Source organism: Linepithema humile, chromosome 5 (genome assembly GCF_040581485.1).
Source record: "Linepithema humile isolate Giens D197 chromosome 5, Lhum_UNIL_v1.0, whole genome shotgun sequence".
Lineage (NCBI taxonomy): Eukaryota > Metazoa > Arthropoda > Insecta > Hymenoptera > Formicidae > Linepithema > Linepithema humile.
Genome location: NC_090132.1, coordinates 27,014,562 through 27,034,754, shown reverse-complemented (window position 1 = coordinate 27,034,754; position 20,193 = coordinate 27,014,562). Strand labels below are relative to the sequence as shown.

General features: G+C 36.8%; 2 protein-coding genes across 3 annotated transcripts; one reads left to right on the top strand and one right to left on the bottom strand.

The window, feature by feature from the left end:
- Positions 1-1,687: 1,687 nt before the first annotated feature.
- On the bottom strand, positions 1,688-4,632 carry LOC105667361 (uncharacterized). Its single transcript, XM_012359110.2, has 5 exons — positions 4,256-4,632; positions 3,407-3,554; positions 3,245-3,327; positions 2,577-2,727; positions 1,688-2,131 (listed from the first exon to the last, which is right to left on the bottom strand). Exons 1-5 carry the CDS (start codon positions 4,322-4,324, stop codon positions 1,926-1,928), a joined length of 657 nt encoding a protein of 218 aa, XP_012214533.1. The 5' UTR covers positions 4,325-4,632; the 3' UTR covers positions 1,688-1,925.
- Positions 4,633-5,712: 1,080 nt separating this feature from the next.
- LOC105667407 (ATP-dependent DNA helicase DDX31) lies at positions 5,713-19,933 on the top strand. 2 transcript variants are annotated; one of them, XR_010890214.1, is made up of 10 exons: positions 5,713-5,955; positions 6,099-6,881; positions 6,971-7,237; positions 7,327-7,547; positions 7,677-8,256; positions 8,324-8,554; positions 12,084-12,426; positions 16,645-16,846; positions 19,488-19,694; positions 19,810-19,933. XR_010890214.1 is itself a non-coding variant. In XM_012359191.2 (9 exons), exons 1-9 carry the CDS (start codon positions 5,890-5,892, stop codon positions 19,621-19,623), a joined length of 2,829 nt encoding a protein of 942 aa, XP_012214614.2. In that variant the 5' UTR covers positions 5,713-5,889; the 3' UTR covers positions 19,624-19,748. The 2 variants fall into 2 exon arrangements, 1 of the variants encoding a protein (XP_012214614.2); XM_012359191.2 differs by lacking the exon at positions 19,810-19,933 and having other exon boundaries at positions 19,488-19,748.
- Positions 19,934-20,193: the final 260 nt, after the last annotated feature.

Here is a 20,193-nt window from a genome sequence, read left to right as displayed (position 1 = left end):
CAAACTTTATCATTTCTTTGAACAGACGTGACTCGCCGGTTGTACTCAACAACTGTCGGGCTCCCTTCCTCGCGAAGGGATGGAAAAAAAGGGGTACATGAAAATAAAGAGATCCGCGGGAATGAGATTTCGCCGGTACTCCGTTCCCGAGCCACGAAAGAGCCAAGTTAGTTTTATTTTACAATCCATCGGCTCCCACGACATGCAGGGGTGGGCCTCGTCCTTCAGTGGTGGCGTAGTCGGAGAACAAGAGAGAAAGAGAAGTAGCAAGAGAGAACGAGAGAAAGAGAGGTGGAGGAATCCTTCAGGACGGTTGGATGGGCGTCGTGACGGGGGTGGAACGGCTGTCAACTAGTGTTTTAAAAGTTTGCGACAGCCTACAAATTGACTCGCTCAGTTCTTTTTAAAAGCACCGGCAACCAACCACGTCGCGCAACCCGCTTTCCGTCTATCCCTGGCACCAGAACCGTGTCGACGACTGAAAAATCCAGAAGTATTACCTTGACGCGAAGACAAACGATTTTCGTTTAACAAAAATATTTATTTTTAGCCTTTTTAATCGCTTGTTAGATTGCTCCCTGCTTCAGTTTATTTCTTCTATTAATATAAAATTAAATCAATAATTTACTAAGTTTTTAAAGAAAAATTCTATTCTTAATAAACTTTTAGAGAAAACAAATTACATAAATTATGCGTTACAAAAATTTTCAGAAATTTTGTTTATTAACATTTTATGATTTGGTATGTTAGCGAACACATTCACAACAGTTAAACTTTATTCGAGCTTTGGTCTATTTTTAAAGTATTTGTTTAAATAAAAAATTGTCAGTATATATAATAATAAATAGAGGTGTACCATTAGGGAAGTATACACTCTTGCAAACACTAATATATTATATAAAACCAGTAACAAAACGCATGCAATAAATTGTATTGAAAGCCTTTCTCTATCATCTATTGTATGTTCGATCACTATTCTCAAGAATATCGCGAAAAGTTGCGACCATTCTTGGACAAATCGACCTCGGAGAGACGGTCAATCCTGTATCGCGAACATACTTACGTGCGTGATCCGAAACCAGGAAGTTTAAAAGTATTTCGACGTAAAACGCGGCCATTTCTCATATTTTCTATGCAAGCACGTTTCGCCGAGGGCGCATTTGATACACTCTATTAGTCGCATCTCCCGACTGATTTATGAAGTTACTCTCAACATTATTATACGTTTCCCCCATTTTGAATCCCAAGCTTACCACAGCAAGTTTAGTAGCTCGCGTATATTCCATTACGCAAAGAAGATCAATGGATATCCTACGACTGAACATCTAAATTTTCAGATATACCGTATAGCTTATGAATAAATGCTCCAATTCGACTAGATGTTCACGATTTCTTGTATTAATATTTGCATGTGTTTTATAATAAAATTTTTATAGATTTCAATTATTTAATCATTAAATTTGAATTTAATTCTATTTGATCTCTTTAATATAAAATTATAATACATATGTCGTTCTGTTTCAAATTAAATTTTTTGCTTTATATTGAACAAAAAATATTATGCAATATAAGAACACGTTAATTCATATTAATCACATTACATTAAATAGTGAAATAATATAATCTTGTAAACATCATATGTAAAAATTTTCATCAGCTTAAATATAAGAGTTAAATAACTTATCAATTTATACCAGCAAAAAGAACTTAGTTTTATTATAAAAAAGTATTGGTTTATCCAGAAAATATACATGCAATGCAAGTCTTGAGTCAAATATAGGCTAAGAAAGGAACCTCTCAGCTTTTCTCCATCATCTTGTTCTTTAAATATCCTCCTCAATTCTGTAAATCCCAACATCTTGCTTCACACGGCGATTCCATTAGAATCGTTTAGAAATTATCCATAATTCTTCATGGATTTCCTGCTATATAGGCAGAAGAGTTGTCGGTCGCGGTGATTCGAACATCGAAAAATTTTGCGAGAGATAGGATGGTGACTTCAAGCCACTGCTATTTGTAAGTTCCGGTAAAGGATCCATTACCCTTGTTTCGCAATCCATGAACTGCTGCTCCTCACTGTACCATTTATTTCGAGCTTCTTGTACGACGATCCAGAAGTACATGCTTAAAGCTGAAATTATTATCGAGTGAACAATATTTCCTACATAGAATCTCGTACAAAAGCTTGCACAATATTTTTTTAATAAATACGTGATAATGTTAATTAAATTTAAATTACTTAAATGACTAAAATCTATAAAAATTTGTTATAAAACACTTTTGCAAATTTTAATACAAGAAATCGTGATACGTGATAACGTTTTTTAGAATAAAATTACTTTGATATAAATTATCGTGAAAATAAAAAATCGTTAAAGTTTAATCTGCTGAAATTAATTTTAATTAAGTTAAATCATTTTGTACTATATTTTTTGTCAGCAATAAAAATCGGAAAACGAATTAAAAGCTCGAATATTTACATTTACTTGCAATAATTTGCATATACATTTACACATTTGTATTTAGAATTCGGTTTGAATTTTTGCAATCTTGAAAGAGATTAGAAACATACTTACTCAAATAGGTGCAGTGTACCATAATGTAACCCATAGCTTTTCCTATAGCAACATTTTCAGTATGTACTGCATTATCACATATCGCCACGAACTGATCTATTATGCTAATCATTTGCAAATACATCCAAGGCACGGCGCACTTAGGTCTTCTCTGTGAACGTATGCGGAAGTTAGTATAATTGTCAGCGAGTTGAGACAAGGTTGTTACGTGCCCGAAATACATCTTTCGAATAAAGAGCGTTTGACGAATTTGTATTCGATCGGCAATGTCACTACTCGCGACCTTTATCGTAAGAAAATAAATGAAACTCATACACATACTTCACTCGTAAATAAAGTATCGCAATAAATAAAAAGTTTTTAATTTGCTGTTGAATAGTTAATGCTTGAAAAAAATTAAGACTTATAAAATTATTCACGATACTTATCGAAAAATAATAATTTATGATAACATTATTGATATCAGCTCAAAATTAATTATAAAAAAACATAAAATATATGACAAAGTCTGAATAGACTGATTTTCGTTCTGCATTTTTCTTTTATTCGGTCGTTTGTTTGCTCGTTAATATTTAACATATGACTTTGCATTTGTCAATCAATTTAAGTTTGTGAACAGTTGACTAAAAATCAATTTAATTAGTTTTACGATATTTTAAAATGCTCACCGAAATCGATCCCAAGGCAAGATAAGCACCGGTTAGCAAAAACAACACGATGTATATAAGAATACATATCATGGCAGTTTGAGCTGAAACACATGACCTTACATTATCGTTGGTTTGCAGAAGCAATTTGCAATTGGTATTTTAAGCGAAACTTGAACTTACCTTTTTGCTGCAATCGCATGTGTGTTATAATTTGTACCCAATTCAATCCCAGAATTGCCCAAGTATTGACAGATTCGAAAAAATCCTCGTCCCCTTTTCTCGTGAAGAAATTACTCATCAATACGTTTATCATTAGAATCGCAAGAGACTAAAAAAAACAAGAAAAAAACTGAATATAGTTATGAAAAATACAAACTTAAAAATAATAATTTTTTAAATATTTAAATTAGAATTTATAAATTTACTTTTATATACATATACATGGCTCATGAAAAAACAATATATTAATTAATGTATAATGTATAATGTATAATGTATTGTTCTGAAAGTTTTCTAGTTATTCCTATAAAAATAAAATTGAAAAAAATTAGAAAACTTTTTGAACAATTTCATACATTATTTTATAAAAAATAAATAAATTTTCTAACAATTTAATTAACTAAAAAATTAAAATAATATTAAAACCAATTTATTTTAAAATAATACACTTATATTTAGAAGTTAGAAATGATTTATATAATAAATGCAATTGAGAATTTCTGAATTTAATAATTTATTATTTGTTATTAATATGCTCGACCCGAAAAATATTATATTGTATATATGTGCAGTATAGTTAATTTAAAAAAAATTTTTATATTATATATTACTGTACATATTTGTCTAATTCTTATAATTTTATACTCTTTAATCACTTTTAGCACCGAGTCAGCAAATGTAATTTTTCTTTAATGTTTAATATTAATGCATTTAATACTAATTTAAGATGCAAATCAGAGAGACAACTGTATTTAATTCTAAATTTACGATGCAAACACGGAATAAGCACGTGTAAATTCTTAGACTTACCATCGTATACGTCGCAATAATCCTTGTCATCAACGTCACACTGATGCAGCATGGCTTAGTAGTACTCATAGTGAATTAAAATTTTTCGTCTGATCACGTCGCTTCGCGGACACGAAATGCCTGATTTCACCGTGATACTTTTCGTGTTACCTTGCCAGACGATACTTGCACGATACATTGTAAAAAATGTAAACACACATGGCCTGAAGCAAACACGCGCTCAGAGTGGCAATCTCCGAAATTAATCTCACACACGTTGTACGTGTACCACGCGAACGGGCCCTGATAATTGTTAAACACGTTAGTAAATATTTAACGTAGTTCCGGTTTGTATCCGTCAAACGATGTGACGACTGCTAGACAGAGGCTCGACTTTAATAAATGCTACGCACAATGTAACTGTTCGATTATCGCGGTAGTAATGTTGCCTTACCTGTTCTTAAGACTTGCTAATGATCCACTGCCGTAATAATGATAATCAAGTTTGTCAATGTATTACCGCTTTCAACAACAAGGACATTTTACCTTATTGTTCAGGATTTTCAACTTATGTTTATTAAATTATATTTTGCTAAAATATAAATTCTGATTATACTGATTAGTTTTTAATTATACAAATTAAATCTTGATTAAATGCTTTAATGACATTATAAAAGAATTATAAAATAGAAAATATTGACTTCTAAATCTAATTTACGAGATTTTTGCTTCTAAAGCAAATATAAAATTAATATTATTTAAATAAGTATACGTCTTATTAATTTATATTTGTAGAAAAATAAAAAAATTTTATTACTTATAATTAAATTAAATTAACTAACATGTATTGATTAAAAAATATACATAATAATTACAGTATTTTATACTATTTCTCTATTTTTTGTTAAAAATAATTATATTATATTATAGATTTTGAATAGTAGCATAATTATGAATCACACACACGTATATCATACACGAGGCCGTTACTAGACAATTCGCAATATACGTTTCAGCATAGGGCGCCAAATTTGGAGGGGCACAAAATTTTAATAGGCACCAATAATTTTTGAAGTGTCAAATAACATATAAAAATTGATCACTCGGTCTGCGATGACCCGCCCTTACTTGGCTCAATGCCGTCCACTTGTAAAATCGTTTAATCGTGTGACGGCCAGAAAATAATGATCTTTATTTTTGTAACTTTGTGCTGAGGTACGCGAGCGAATTTCAGAATAGGAGCGCTTAAAACAGTCGTAACAATCCCGGTCACACATGAAATGTGACTATACAATTAATAACTATATACAATACTATACAATTAATAACAATTTTAGCAAAATTAAGGAATTAAAGTCTTTCTTTCTTAATTCTTTTGTTTTTCTTTTTTCTCTCTTTCTCTAATGTTTAATTATATATTTCATTTTATTTTAAGTATAAAAAGTATAAAAGATAATACAGTTAGAAGGAACAGCGTTGCTACGAAATGTGTTCAAATGTACGCATGCGTGTAGTTCACCACGTGTTTCACAGACTGCTTCAGAGTGCTTGATATGTGTTGTTAAGAAACGTTACATTTACGGGTATTTTATTTTCCTACACGTATAAAAGAAAAGTGATAAACAAATTTGTGATAAACAAGTGTATCTTATACAATGGCAATTCCAGACATGGATATTTCTTTAAATATAGTAACAGGTCCAGCTGTTCCAAGGAAAAAGGTAAGAGTTAGGTTAGGAAATCTGGAAACATACTGTGTATATACAAATATAAATTTTATGTATAATAGCTATAATTTGTTATTAATAATAGCTATAATGTGATAAAACATTGATAAATTAATATGAAAAATATTTATATTTAGGATAAACAAAGAAATGTCGAGTCTTTTAGAACCTCAATTAAGAGATTGAAGAATCAACCTTTTCAAAAAGCCAAAGTACTAAATACACAAGAGACAGAAAGTAAAAAAAGAATTAAACAAAAATCATTGTCCACTATTGTTGCTAAAAAATTGAAACAAACAAATATTGCTAATCAAAATGTACGACAACAGTCTCAGATTCTATTTCAAGCGAAAACAGCGAAAACTGAGTCAAAGAATATTAACAAACCTGATGTTACAAAAGAGGATTTAAAGTTTAATAAAGTTTTATCTACTGTAGATTATGATACAAATAAACCAATTATATCCTTTGCTAAAACTACTAAAGAAAATTTTGGTAAAACACTGTTGGCGAAAAGGAGAAATACTTCAGAGAGTAAACCGAAGAAATCTCTTTCTGATATATTCTCTAATCAGTCAAAGAACCAGAATGAATCAAATATATCTATAACTCAAAAACGTGACATTAATAGTAAAACAGAGAAAGAATCCATGATAGTAGCTAAAAAATCATCTGTTTCGAAGAAAGGGATAGATATCTCGGGTAAAAGGAAAGAAAAGAAACATAAAGAAAAAACTATAAATAATGACAGGGAATCAGATAAAACACCAAAATTAATACACAGAGCTGGAGGAAAAACTTCTTCCTTATTTGGCAATAATCCTGATGTACCAACTATAGGCCAGAGATTTGTAAGGCCTGTGCATGAACCAGTTTTTACGGAGATCACTTTTGCAGATCTCAACATTCATCCTTTTATGGTTGGTATTTATATTTACTTAAAATTTAGAATATTAACATTTATGTTCATTAAAGTGACAATTTACACTTTTTCTCACTTTTTTTTCAGATATCAAATTTAGAGAAAAATATGCACATAACTAATATGACAACGGTTCAACAAAAAGCCATTCCTCAAATATTCTCAGCTAGAGATGTTTTAATAAGGTCTCAGACAGGATCTGGAAAAACATTAGCATATGCTTTACCTATTGTAGAATTATTACACAAAATTAAACCGAAATTAAGTAGAAACAGTGGCCTATCAGCTCTTGTAGTTGTACCAACAAGAGAATTGGCTTTGCAGACATATGAATGTTTTATAAAATTGATCAAAGTAAGTGAGGCAAACATATTTTAAATATATACATTAAATATATATACATTAAAACTTATATTACAATATTGTGATATAAATAATTTTAGCCTTTTACATGGATTGTGCCGGGATATATAGTTGGTGGAGAAAAGAGGAAAGCGGAAAAAGCTCGATTAAGAAAGGGATGTAACATATTAATTGCTACACCTGGTAGATTATTAGATCACATAAAGCAGACAAAAGCGTTGCGATTGAATGAAGTTAAATATTTTGTGTTAGATGAAGCTGATAGAATGCTTGATATGGGATATGAAAAAGATATTTCTGGGTAAGTTTTTTTAGCTTTGTAAAAGAATTATATAAATTTTTGACATAAATAAATTTAATTATCTTACCACATATTAATTGTTATTATAGTTACAAAATTAACACAATATACACATTTTGCATAATTTAGGATAGTAAGCGCTTTAAAAATATCAAGTTCTAATAATAACTCAGAATACGACGCTATGAAAATATTTAAACAAAATGCAAACAAGTCAGATGCAGATGAAAAGATTGAAGAAACGTCCAAACAAGATGTTGAATCTTCTGATAACATAAAAAAAAGTAATATCGATGTAAAGAAACAAGAATATCATTCAAATGATGACAGCGATAATGATCAAACTATTGTTCCATTGAAAAAAAAGAAAAAAGTTACAAAACATTCCGGCGCGAAAGAAAAACTTAATGTGAAAGTGGATAATACTCAAAACGCTGAACAAGATAGTGAAAATATAGATCGATCAAAAAGGCAGACAATTTTGCTATCTGCAACTTTGACGCAAGCCGTTGAAAAATTAGCGGGTCTCACAATGAACAATCCACTCTTCGTCGATGCGGCGAAAGAAAATTTAGAAATGGCTGGAGGAGATACTAGCGAAATTAACGAAGATTTAATAGTCCCAGAAAGTGTAATTCAAAGTTATATAGTCACTCCACCTAAATTAAGAATGGTCACTCTGAGTGCTTACATCGCCGGAAGATGTCAGGTAACTCTTCGATCTTCAATTTAAGAACAATATGACTGCAATGTACTAGCTATACATTTTTTTTTAGATTCCTGGGCAACATAAGATGTTGATTTTTATGGCTACGCAAGATATGGTGGACTATCATACCGACATTTTGTCTTTTATCCTTACAAAACCAATAGACGATAATGACGAAGATTCTGACCCGCTTGTTGACGTAGAATTCTTTAAACTGCACGGCAACATGACGCATATGGAAAGGAAAGAGATCTTCAAAACTTTCAGACAAGCCAAAAGTGGAGTACTGCTGTGTACGGTGAGTCTTGTGTTTTATATTGCCAAAAACTGCTTCAAACAACCGCGAAAATTTTTGGCAAACATTTCTTTAAATGTTTTCTACTTCTTTGACTGCATAATATGAAATTGCGAATTTATTTATTTAAATGATATATTCATCATAAGATGATTTACTTGATATTGATATACTTAAAAAAATTGAAGAAGTCATATAAATCAATAATTAGGAGAAGAAACAGTTGAAAAATAGAGCGAGTGGAACGAAAGAAAAGACAGAGTTATCTGTCGGCACTCCCTGAGCTGTAAATTATTCCGTGGCTTATTCTTTCGGGAGGGAATTTAATACCTTTGGACCCACGCTGTGTTCGGAGGTTAAAAATTATACAGGCACATGAAGCCTTCGTAATGAGTATAATTATGATCATTTGTCCCTTCTGTATCCGTACTTCCTTCACTTTATAAAGCAATCGCTCAGCAACCCGAGATATTTGCAAAGTTAATTTTTTTCTTAACAATTACCACTCGTACCTTTAACGAGTATAAAAGGATATTTTTTTAGGTTTGCGTTTACCAAAATGTCTACCTGCTCGCGATATTTTTACAGAAGTGCTTGTTTTCGTTAATTGCATTCTGCGAACAACATAATTAATCACCACGCAATAATGTTCGCGGAGGAATGGATAACTTTCTTTCCCCGCTGCTAATTACATTCGTATTACATCGGCGGAATTAATCCGATGTCGAATAACAGAGCAACTTTCTGATTCGCATTGAACTCTCAGTGACTGCTTTAACTTGTCGTAATTACTGGTGAAAGCGATCGATTTCGTCGTTAGATGCGGGGATTGTCGAAAATAAAACGGCGCAGGTCTCATTATATCTTTCCTCATCCAACCAATTTAGATTTTAGCGTGAAATACTGTTATGGCACTTTCACGTGTCTGAAAGTATAGCGAACATCGGAAGAATGCGTGCAAACGAAAAAAAAAAAAAGATTAAATCGCGGCAGGATTTACGAATTGTGAGTGTCACGATCGGCATCACGCGAACGAGTGACAACTTACGCACCGTGAAAATTAATTCTTTTCCATCATGCGATCTCATGGTCGATCCAAAAATCTTGAAATCTCGCCGCGGGTCCTCTCTCTGCTACCTTCGTTAAACCCTATACACGGCAATTAATTGGCAAACTGTTCTTTCGAATCGCGCCTTAAACCAAATTCACGAATCATTCCGGAATGAACAGCAGCACGATTATAATCTACAAAATTAATTCTGAATAACTGTTCACCAGACTTTATAACTTTTTTTGCGAGGAGACTCTTCTTCAGCTTTATTCATTTTCGAATTTCGTATATACCATAATTTTTTTAACACAACAAACTTTGAATAAAGAAATCACGATGTGAATAGAATAATAATCCTCGTAGCGATGAAGCAAGACAATTAAAACACAAACATTAAAATTACGATCGAATATATTTGCGCTTTAGAAACGCAAGATATATGATATTTGAAAAATTTCTTTATGATCAAGAGATTAATTTAAAGATTGGTATTTATTTTCTTAACAAGAAATATTAAATTTTCTTATTTATTATATGAAACTTTTTACATAACTTTTCTGTAGCTTTATAATTCTCACTAAATTAATCTTTAATGTTACATGACTGTTTATTATCATAAAAAGTTCTTACGTATTTTATTTTTACATTTTGCATTGTTTATTCAATTAATTCTACAATATTTAAAAAAAATTTGAACATTTTGAAAGTTAAATTTAATAAACTCCAAATTTGCCAAAGATTTGATATTAATTATTAATACAAGAGACTCAGAGATGTGAAATTTTGCCGTTTTAAATATTTATTTGTCCAAATAAACACAGTTATAATATTATAAGAGACTCATCAAAACCATCATTTTGGGGAAATTCAGGATATTAAAAATTTACATATCAATTATGGCCTTTACCGAGCTATATTTACTCGCTGTTATTATAATACTTGTAACAGATAAATCTCGTTCATAGTTAAATGTATTGACGCAACGTTGCTAACATTGGCACGAGTAACAAATAGAAAAAAAAGGGAACGGAATAATTTACTATGCACTTAGAGAAACGTACGTCGGACATATTTAACTCCTTAATGTTGATCCGCGGAATGTGCGATGGCAACCGCCCACGTTTTACGGCGTCGCTACCACGTAGGTTTTACGGCGGCGTTATTAATTTCCACGTTGAAAAGCCACGAGGGCACCCGCGGCCGGAATGTTCCACGGTTCTCAGCGGTGGTGGATCCGGATTCACGGTGTGATCTATGGCCCGAGTGAGATGTTTTGAGCGGGCGATCCGTTCTCGATCCCGCGGCCTGCGATCCTCGTCTCTTCCTTAAACGATCGTTTGTCTTAATCGCCGCCATCGATCGCTCTTCGGCGCGCCGCTCTCTTTATGTGCGTCGAAACCGGTGGCAAATATCGTGCTTGTATCATTTCAATGTACTAAGTGCACTTACTTCAATTGTGCACTTATTTCAAGGTGCGTTGTACTTTGTGTTTTTGCAGAGTCAATTCTCAAGGAATAAACATTTAAACCATGATAATATTATGGAATTGAATATTAAAGTATTTACTAAACTCTTACTTCATCTTTTATATCGCAGTGGCTCTAGAATTATTCGCAGAAATATGTTTCTGTGACGCTTTTTTTGCTCTTGTTAATATTCTTCGTTATGTGAGGTAAATAAAAATGATCTCATTGACATTCATCAAGTAATAAGATATAACGTGGAATCATGGGGCTCGAGAGAATATTGGTCCAACCGATATTTATTCCCAAAGGTCAGAGATTTCTTTCTCGTATTCCTTCACGCTGGCGCCCCGATCGCGCCGTCGTCGACGTGTGTTGAATTAATAGGAGGAAAAGATGTAATAAGAATACACGGATACGTCCGTATCGTGCCGCGAAAGAATTCCAGGGTGCCGCGACGCCCCCCACTGGTGGTCTGGGATTAGTCTCCGGGGCCCGTCAAGCAAAGAGAGAGGAAAAGAGAGAGACCTGGTGTGCTCTTGCCGCGGTAAATCATCGACTAGCCGAACGCAGGAAATCAGGGCCGTGCTCAAACGTTCGCCGTTGGAGTCTCGCAGCGGGCGCCCGCTGCCAGCCGCGCGCATTCACGTCGCCACAAAACGAGAAATCACCGCGGTTTGTAAGACATTTGTACCAGCAGGTCGCAGACTCATCGTCGTTGCCGCCCTTGTTCATGGAACGAGCCACTTCTCGAAGCTTAAGCGCGATAACTACCGAGAACATTATTCCGGCAAAACTGTGCCGGACCGAACTTGTTTAAAGAGCTGTTCACTTTAGTTCGAGAATGATCTGAAGCTGATGTGCAATTTATTGAATATATGGGTCTATAATTAATAACAGATTTTTTATCTTGCAAACAGAACAAAGACATTTGTCACACAAATCGTCCGTTGATTTAGGCGTTTAGGGTGTTTAAGATGCTGTAAGATGTAGGATGTTCCTCTTTTCAATTATTCAGGATGTCGCAGCGCGAGGATTAGATATGCCGAAAGTAGATTGTGTCGTTCAGTATACAGGACCAATTTCGGCTAGAGATTACGTTCATCGAATCGGTAGAACCGCACGCGCCGGATGCTCCGGCACGGCGACAATCTTTCTGACGCCCCCAGAAATCGAGTTTGTTCGGATGCTCGAGTCGCGGCGCATCAGAATCAAGCAGCAGGACATGAACGATATCCTAGACAAGCTACTGGGACCTTTCTCCAAGCACAACTCCGTACAAGCAACGGCTACCGCTCTCCAAAACGACTTCGAAAATTTAGTGCTGGAGAATAAACAACTCGGCGAGAAAGCGTGCAAAGGTGCGTATCATATTTTACATTATAACATAATATAGTTATATTTCTATGAACTTAAGTCGTTATTATACAAGGTGCTCCAAAAAAGTGTTGACACTTATATGGAAGTAACTTTTTTAAAGAAATGGAGCTGATAACACAATATATTATATTAACAAATGTATTCTGTTTTCAAAGAGTCAATCTCGTTGCCATTTAATCAATTGCAAAGAAAAGAAAAGAACATATATATATATATATAATAATAATACATGTATAAATTTTTCATATAAATGTTAACATTTTTTTTAAGCACCCTGTATTTAACATACAGAACCGAAAGTAATCTTCGTAAATCGCACATGCTATAATACTGACCAAAAATTTATTAATAAGAATAATAAGATGAATTTTTACGTACAATAAATTGTTGTGCAATATAAATATGATAGTTGCATAATTTTTTCGTTATTATATAAATGTAACGAAAAAATTATGTAACTATCATATTTATATATTGTACAATTCATTATACATAAAAATTCATCTTATTCTTATTAATAAATTTTCAGTCAGTATTGTAACATATGCGATTCACGAAGGTTATTTTCGGTTCTGTATATTATACTTATATAATTATTATATCCGTGTTATGTTTGATACAAGAGGACACATGCAAAAGCTTAAATGTTTACCTCCGAGAGGCGCAGTGTTGATGATCAGTTACGAAAGATACGTGAGCGTCTACTTTGACGCAGTTGAATTGTAGCGAAAGCGAGCTGACTTCGGGGTAGACTAAGCCAGTTTCAGCGGGCACCCCACTCGCATATCAAGCAACCCCTACGCGTACACGTTATGGGGCTCTTATTCCGTCCCCCTTCACATTCGCCTCGTTCGCCACTTGGATATTTACATAGTCTATGGACGAGGAGGGATGATCCTGTTTGCTATGCCACGGTTACTCTATTAGGGTCGTTACGGAGAAGAATTTATTTGCTGCAATAATAAATCCATTATACCCGATCTAATACTCGTGAAGTGAAGACATTAGCCCTATTCACATTCACGATGACTTTTTTTTCCCCGCGAATCTATTTGCCTTTCCATATAAATGTCATCAATTAACTTGTTGCTTTCTTAAAACGCTCCTTGATTACTTTATTCGGAGATGAAAAAAAAAAACTCTACTCTGTCGTGTCACAAAATATAAATATTAATACACAATTTCAAGTTTCTTCTTATCACATTTTTTTCAGAATTTTAGAAAAATTTCTGCTTTATTAACGAACAATATTTGATTATTTTTGCGTAAGTGCGTTAACGACTGTGTTACATCGATTGCCATAATCACGCGAACGACGAGCAATTCCAAAAAGGAACCACATTCGCGGACCATTAATCTTTTTAAAAGGTTTTCGAGCTTCGAAATTGTCCCGCATCAGCCGAGGCTTTACACGAAGGTTAGCCACGGTTTTTGAGCGCTTAGCCGCCCCAGATTTGACTGACGTTACACAGCTAACCACTTGACCGTTCCTCCGCACGTACTCGGTGATTGATAGATTAATTGCAGCCGTCGCTCGTGACCTCGGTATTGCACTTTTCGCATGGGAACCGAGATTACGAGGGAGCGAATGATAGGAAACCAGGAAGCGGATAACAAATTAGTTAACATATCCCTCGATATATTTACCGAGATCATTTCCATTCACAGTCTGCCATTCATTCATTTTAATATGTGCCCACATGTCGACCAAAATAATTATCGGTACTAAATATGTTTAGAAAAAGTTCTTTTTCTCTAACAAAAAAAAGATACGCTAGTAGAGCAATTTTTGAAAGCATTTTTATTGAAAAATATCTCGATTATAATTTTTAAGAATTATAATATTTTGAATAAATGAAAATTATTGTTGGAGAATTATATTTTTTATTTGTATTTCTTCTGTTTGTGTAATTATATCAGATACGACAATTGAGGTGGAAAAAATCGCATTGCACTCAAGTCGGTAATCGTATATCGGACGCGGCAATAAAATATTATTCAATGTTGGAATTAAGATCATAAAAATGTTCGTGCAACAAAAGCACAATGGAAAACTGCGGTGTGCGGGCACGCTATTCCGCGGTCTTCGTAACAATTCCGGAATTTATTTAATTCATGGCTGATGCGAAGGTTGGCCGACAAGCGGAGAAGTGGAAATCTCGCTAATTCGTAACATTATCACCCCAATAGACCCGAACAGCCTTCAATAGCGAGTGCAGCTCTATAGAACTATCCCCGAGCTGCGACCCTCGCCACTAACCTGAGGGATTCATCCACTCCATTCCATATATACGATTTGAGCCTCGTGTGCTCAGCTATATTCCATTCGTCGTAATTCTCGGTAAACATTTCTCGACTATTGCAGCTCGACAGAATCAGCACGAGGGATAATAATTGAACCGTTTAATCTCATTCGATCTATTCCACGCACAATCCAGTAATTAATTCAGATTATTTACATTTGTTGAGACAATAGTTTGTAAATTAAGACACGTGCAATATCAAATTAAATTTACGTAGATTCAAAACAGCTGTAAAACTTCCCTGCGCTTCACATTTTTTAGTAATTTGAAGTCGACATTTTTCAAAAGAACATTTAATTTCTAAAAAAAGGCTAAATATTTAGCACTATTTTTATTACTTATGACGGCAATTTTGATGCTATTGAGTTGATTTCGCGTCTCGTCGAGTTAGATCGAATTCAGTGTATATCGCTCGCGCGCCTTTCACAGAGGGTGGTCGACACAATCCAACCACTGAATGTGACTTCCGCCAAAACCACTTACGCTTTGTGGCGAGAGACTCTTAACAATGCGATACAGGATACAAATACAATAAGACGCAGTTACATCACTTAGGAACAATGCTCTACCCCGCTCTTACACCCCCTTTCCCCCCGCTCTCCTCGCCGCTCCGGTTTCTCAGCTAGACACCCGCCCCCGCGTGTGATTTATGTGCTAAATGGAGAAAAACATTTCTCTCTTTTCAACGCTGACACCAAGCCGCAGGAAAGACTTCAGTGGAGTTTCTTATGTGCGGAAGGGAGGAGTCGAGATTGGAAGCAGACGGAAATCAGGACGGAAAACGTCGAGATATAAGTCGAGCTGCGGGAGAATTATGAAAATTAGAGAGGCACTTACAAAGGGTCCGAGCGGAACGCTCGCTTGCGACAAACAATAAATCTATTCCGTTAAATGCGTTTCATCCAGTTTCGAATGAAGTAGACACCGTACTAACTGGATAAACAAAAAGTATAATAGCGTCGAAATTTCATTTCTATTTTTAACTATTCAAGTTTTAACTTAAGCATTGAATCCATTTGAAGAGTTAAAAAGTTAATTTTAAAAAGCGTTAAAAATAATTTTTTTAATTTCGCATTATAATTATTATCGATAATAATCACTCTGTTTATCGATCTGTAGCAAATTGATTGCTTTCTCGTCTTGCAAAATATCTCAGTGCCGGGATGCAGAAATTAGCGGCCTCTCGAGAAATGGCCGGGAATCAAACTCATCTATCAGAGTTGGGAGATTTTTCGCACGGAACGCCAGGAGCGTGTCAGTGCGCACATGCTGAGTTCTCTTAGGACCAGAGATCCCCCGGCTTTCTCACCCGTGCGCACAAGCAAGAGAGACGTTAAGAAGGGACGCGAGGGTGACTATTAGCTGCAGCACTTGACTCGACTACCCCCTCCTCACCGTTAATGCCCCTTAATAGCCCGCCACGGAGCGCGCACACACACCCCACGGAATCGCGCGGCTCAACCCCCGTGGTACCTAATGGAACTGCGATTAATAAGGGCGCACTACATGTAACTGATCATTACATTCGAGTTGCACGTGACCTCTTAAACATAGACGAGATGAGCGTACTTCTGTAGCCGCGCCTCTCAATTTTATCCGCTTAGACGTATATCTTGCTTGGAAAAAATAAATCTGAAGAACGAATTCAGCGTTTTGTTATTGAGTACAATGCATATTGATACAATGACTAATTTCTCGCTGCAATTAGCTCGAAGCGAGATGCATATTTATTTTTTCAATTAATATCGCACGATAATCACGCTTTCTAGCGTGTGTTTCTTATCACATTTAACGCATCTGTTTATGGTGAATAAATCTGATGCACATATTTGCAATGAGAGTAACGAAAGCTGAAAGGATAATTGTTTTTATTTCACGTTATGATCTTTCTTCCAGCGTACCTTTCCTGGACGCGTTTCTACTCATCTTATCCGCGCGACATGCGCGAAATATTCAATCGAAAGGAGCTTCATTTGGGTCACTATGCCAAGAGTTTCGCGTTGCGGGCTCCGCCGCAACGAATCGGCGTAGTCGGCAAGAAGCTGCACGAGAAGGAAAGCTCCAAGCCTAAGCACGACAACCGTTTAACGAACAAATCGTAAGTATCGATTTCCTTTCTCTACTTCAAGTAGGAGCGCAAATAAATTTCGCGTTATTCGAATAACGTTACGTAAGAATGTCTTGAAAAAAAAAAATCTCAATCAACGTGTTCCCCAAATCTCGCCCGTTTCTCTGTCGAAACATCGCGCATTGAAAACTGCGGAGGCGTACACTTTACGTCACGCATAGTTGCTATAAACAATATGTTTCCATTTCGGAGGGGGGGGGAGGGGGTCAGAACGATCCGGCTGTTGACCCGCTCAGCTGACATTTCAGCCGGGCGATCGCCGAGTCCCATCGTCTCCGGAGTGATGGTATTAATGACGGATTCACGCGTGGCTTAGCGTGTTAACCGCGGCGCACATCGCTCTCCTCGCCGCTCGCATCCCCCAGCCCCTCCTCTCGCCCTCATCCCCCGCGCTCTCAAATGCGTTACCGCGCGTAGGACGCGCACATGCCGGAGTTGGGCTGGCTCGTGCGGCTCCTAGAGAGGTCGGACGCATCAAAACTGTCCGCTCTGTGTCATCCGTCATGTACGACGAACGGGCGGACGTGTTCTACGGTGGCTGGCAGCCATAAGCCATACGGCGGCTCTCATCGCGGTCGTCCTCGTTGCGCTCTCTCTCTCTCTCTCTCTCTCTATTCCCTCCGGCCGTTCCCTCCATTTCACTCCGTCCGAACCTCGCATTGTCTCGCTCGCTCGCGACAAATGTGTCTCATTCCTCCTCCCCTCCCCCGCCTCTGTCTCGCTCTCTCGTTCCATCTTCAGACCGGTGTACATTTCACATGGTGCACTCTGCTGGCTTCTGCCCTTCTCTCCAGGCTTCTCCCCGTCTCTCTCCCTCTCTCTCTGTCTCTCCATTGTTCATAATTATACAATACGGCTATTAAACAGACTGATGCGACCGCCACTTCCGGCCGTGGCAGCGCCATTTACGGAAACCACGGGACGAGCACGAGCTCGTCCTCCATCCTCCTCTCTTCGCCCCCATCGTTCCGTCTCGTTCGCGTTCTCGAAATCCGGAGACTGTCACCTATCTATCCGCGCACGCTTCTTCTCGCTCGCGTGTTTATCCCCTCCCTCCCCTTTGCGAGCTCCGATCTTTTTACCGGAAAAACTTTTCACTCACGCTTTATTTTAATTTCAATTTTAGCGAATAATTTTTTGAACACATAGAAAGATACATCATGTGCGTGAAGTGAAATCCGCGATTAATCGATGATTTATCGATGATCGGCCTGAACATCCGGTTTTTATCGCCTCAAAGTATTTTACATCCGTTGTCTGCCACGTTCACGCTTCATTTAGTTCCGCCGCGCTTTCTTTTATCGCAGCCACAAACGAACCAAGTCCGACTACCAGCACGCCGTACTTAATAATTTCTACGCCAACGTCCCTTCATGTATCACGTCGTCTACATCACACGCGGCTACCTCCCGCGTTTTTTTTCACCGAGCTTTATAATTCCTGTGTTCTCCGGCGATCATTTGCCTGCGCGCTGCCATACTCGCATGCGTTCTCCGTCTCCCTCTCTCTCTCCCGCGCCCTCTTCCTCTCATTCTACGACCACCATCTCCTCTGTCTGACTTTTTTCTGCGTTACGCGCGGCGAATCTTTCTCCCCGAGACCGGCATTACGCATTAACGTGTTTAATGCGATTTGAATGGGCGTGCTTTGGGTGAACACGACGGGCAACCGACTGGTGCCCTCCGCACGGGGAGAGAACGAGTCAGTTTTAATGGGTGAAAGGCGGGCACTGAGCTGACGGTCCAATGGATCGAGAGACGACCACGGTGTACGCCTCTGTGGGTGCGATTACCTTTACGGATGTGTGCGTGTCTTAGCCCAAGTGCGCTCGTAAATGTGTGCATGCGTGTGCCTGCCGCGGGTTCACGCCATCCTTCTTGCAGTCCACTGCAAGAACCAATCAACAGAATTCTGCATAGCCATCAATTCGCATATCCTTTCAATTGAACGATCAACCTTATTCCGCAGCTCAAAAGTCGAATTTTCTTACGTCTGTGCGATACTCCTTCCATTTCCAATTTGCGGAATTTGATTGAAATCTAAGAAATGATTTTGCTTGAATTGGTGAAACTAAATTGATCGAATTTACTTTGTTTCCCACTTGCTTTAATCGCTCCATTTATATGTATTTCAAATTAAATCGTTTGACACGATAATGATACGAACTTTGATCAATTTTTTTTTTGTTTTGTTTCTTCCATACAAAGCGATTTCCGCTGTAGTTAAAAAATCTTATCGATCACTGCTGCAGAGTTAACAGTAAATTGTCGTGTATGTGAACTACCGGTTAAATGGGAGGCAGAGTATTGTAGTAGACCGCAAAGCACGATAATGCGTACTCCGTGCGTGACGCGGAGCGGTGGATAAAAACGCAGCGACGAACATGGAATTCGGCACGGCAGTTGGTGGAAGCCCACCTCCGTCCGTCCACGGGGTGTATCGTCGCTTTTTGATGCGCGCGCGTCCTTTTCCTTCTTCCTTTTTTTTTTTGCCTCAATTTCCGATTACCGCGCTCTGTCCTCACCACATGTCGTTTACGTCGAATTACCGAAAATTGCGGGTTACTCCTAATGCGAGAATTAAAGTGCGCACCGGGTGCTCTCGCTTCCAGATCCGACGGGGTGCCGCGACCGGAGAAGAGGAGTCAAGTCGACGAGAGAAGAACGGGGTTGCTGAAGAGGGTCAGAATGCTTAACACCTCCGAATATGACAGCGGCCTCGAACCCCTGAAGAAGCCAAAAAAGTGACTCCGTGCTTCGAACGATCGGTTCGACACGATGTAAACAGAGTGCGATTCCACATCTGTGATTCGCTCTGTGTAAATATATTGATGAATGTTAAATGCACATTAAATGTTAATTAAATATTTTAATTGTATGTTTCCTCATTATTCGTAAGAATAACTGCTAATAATTATTTTAACATTTTTTCAGCGTGGAAATTGCCATGATTTTTCGAGTTAATTTATAATATTTTACATATTCTGATAAAATTTTGACAAGAGTTTCGAGGATTTCAAATTTTAAATCTTTACGAAGGTAACATTGTGAATCAGATATAATTTTCTAATTTATACTGAATGTGGATTTTTTATTTACGTTAACTGCAATTTTTCTTTCAGCGTGTTCAGTTGCGAAATCGTTTAACAATTCTAATATGTTGTTCAGTTTTGCTGCAATCGCTACTAATATGGTGGCAAATACGCTGCGGCAAAATGCAGCACGATGGAAAATGTTGGGTTTAGGGAAATTAAGTGTAACGATATCGCGCTAATCATACGGTCGCAGTCGAGTACGCTTTCGCGGTCACGAGATTGC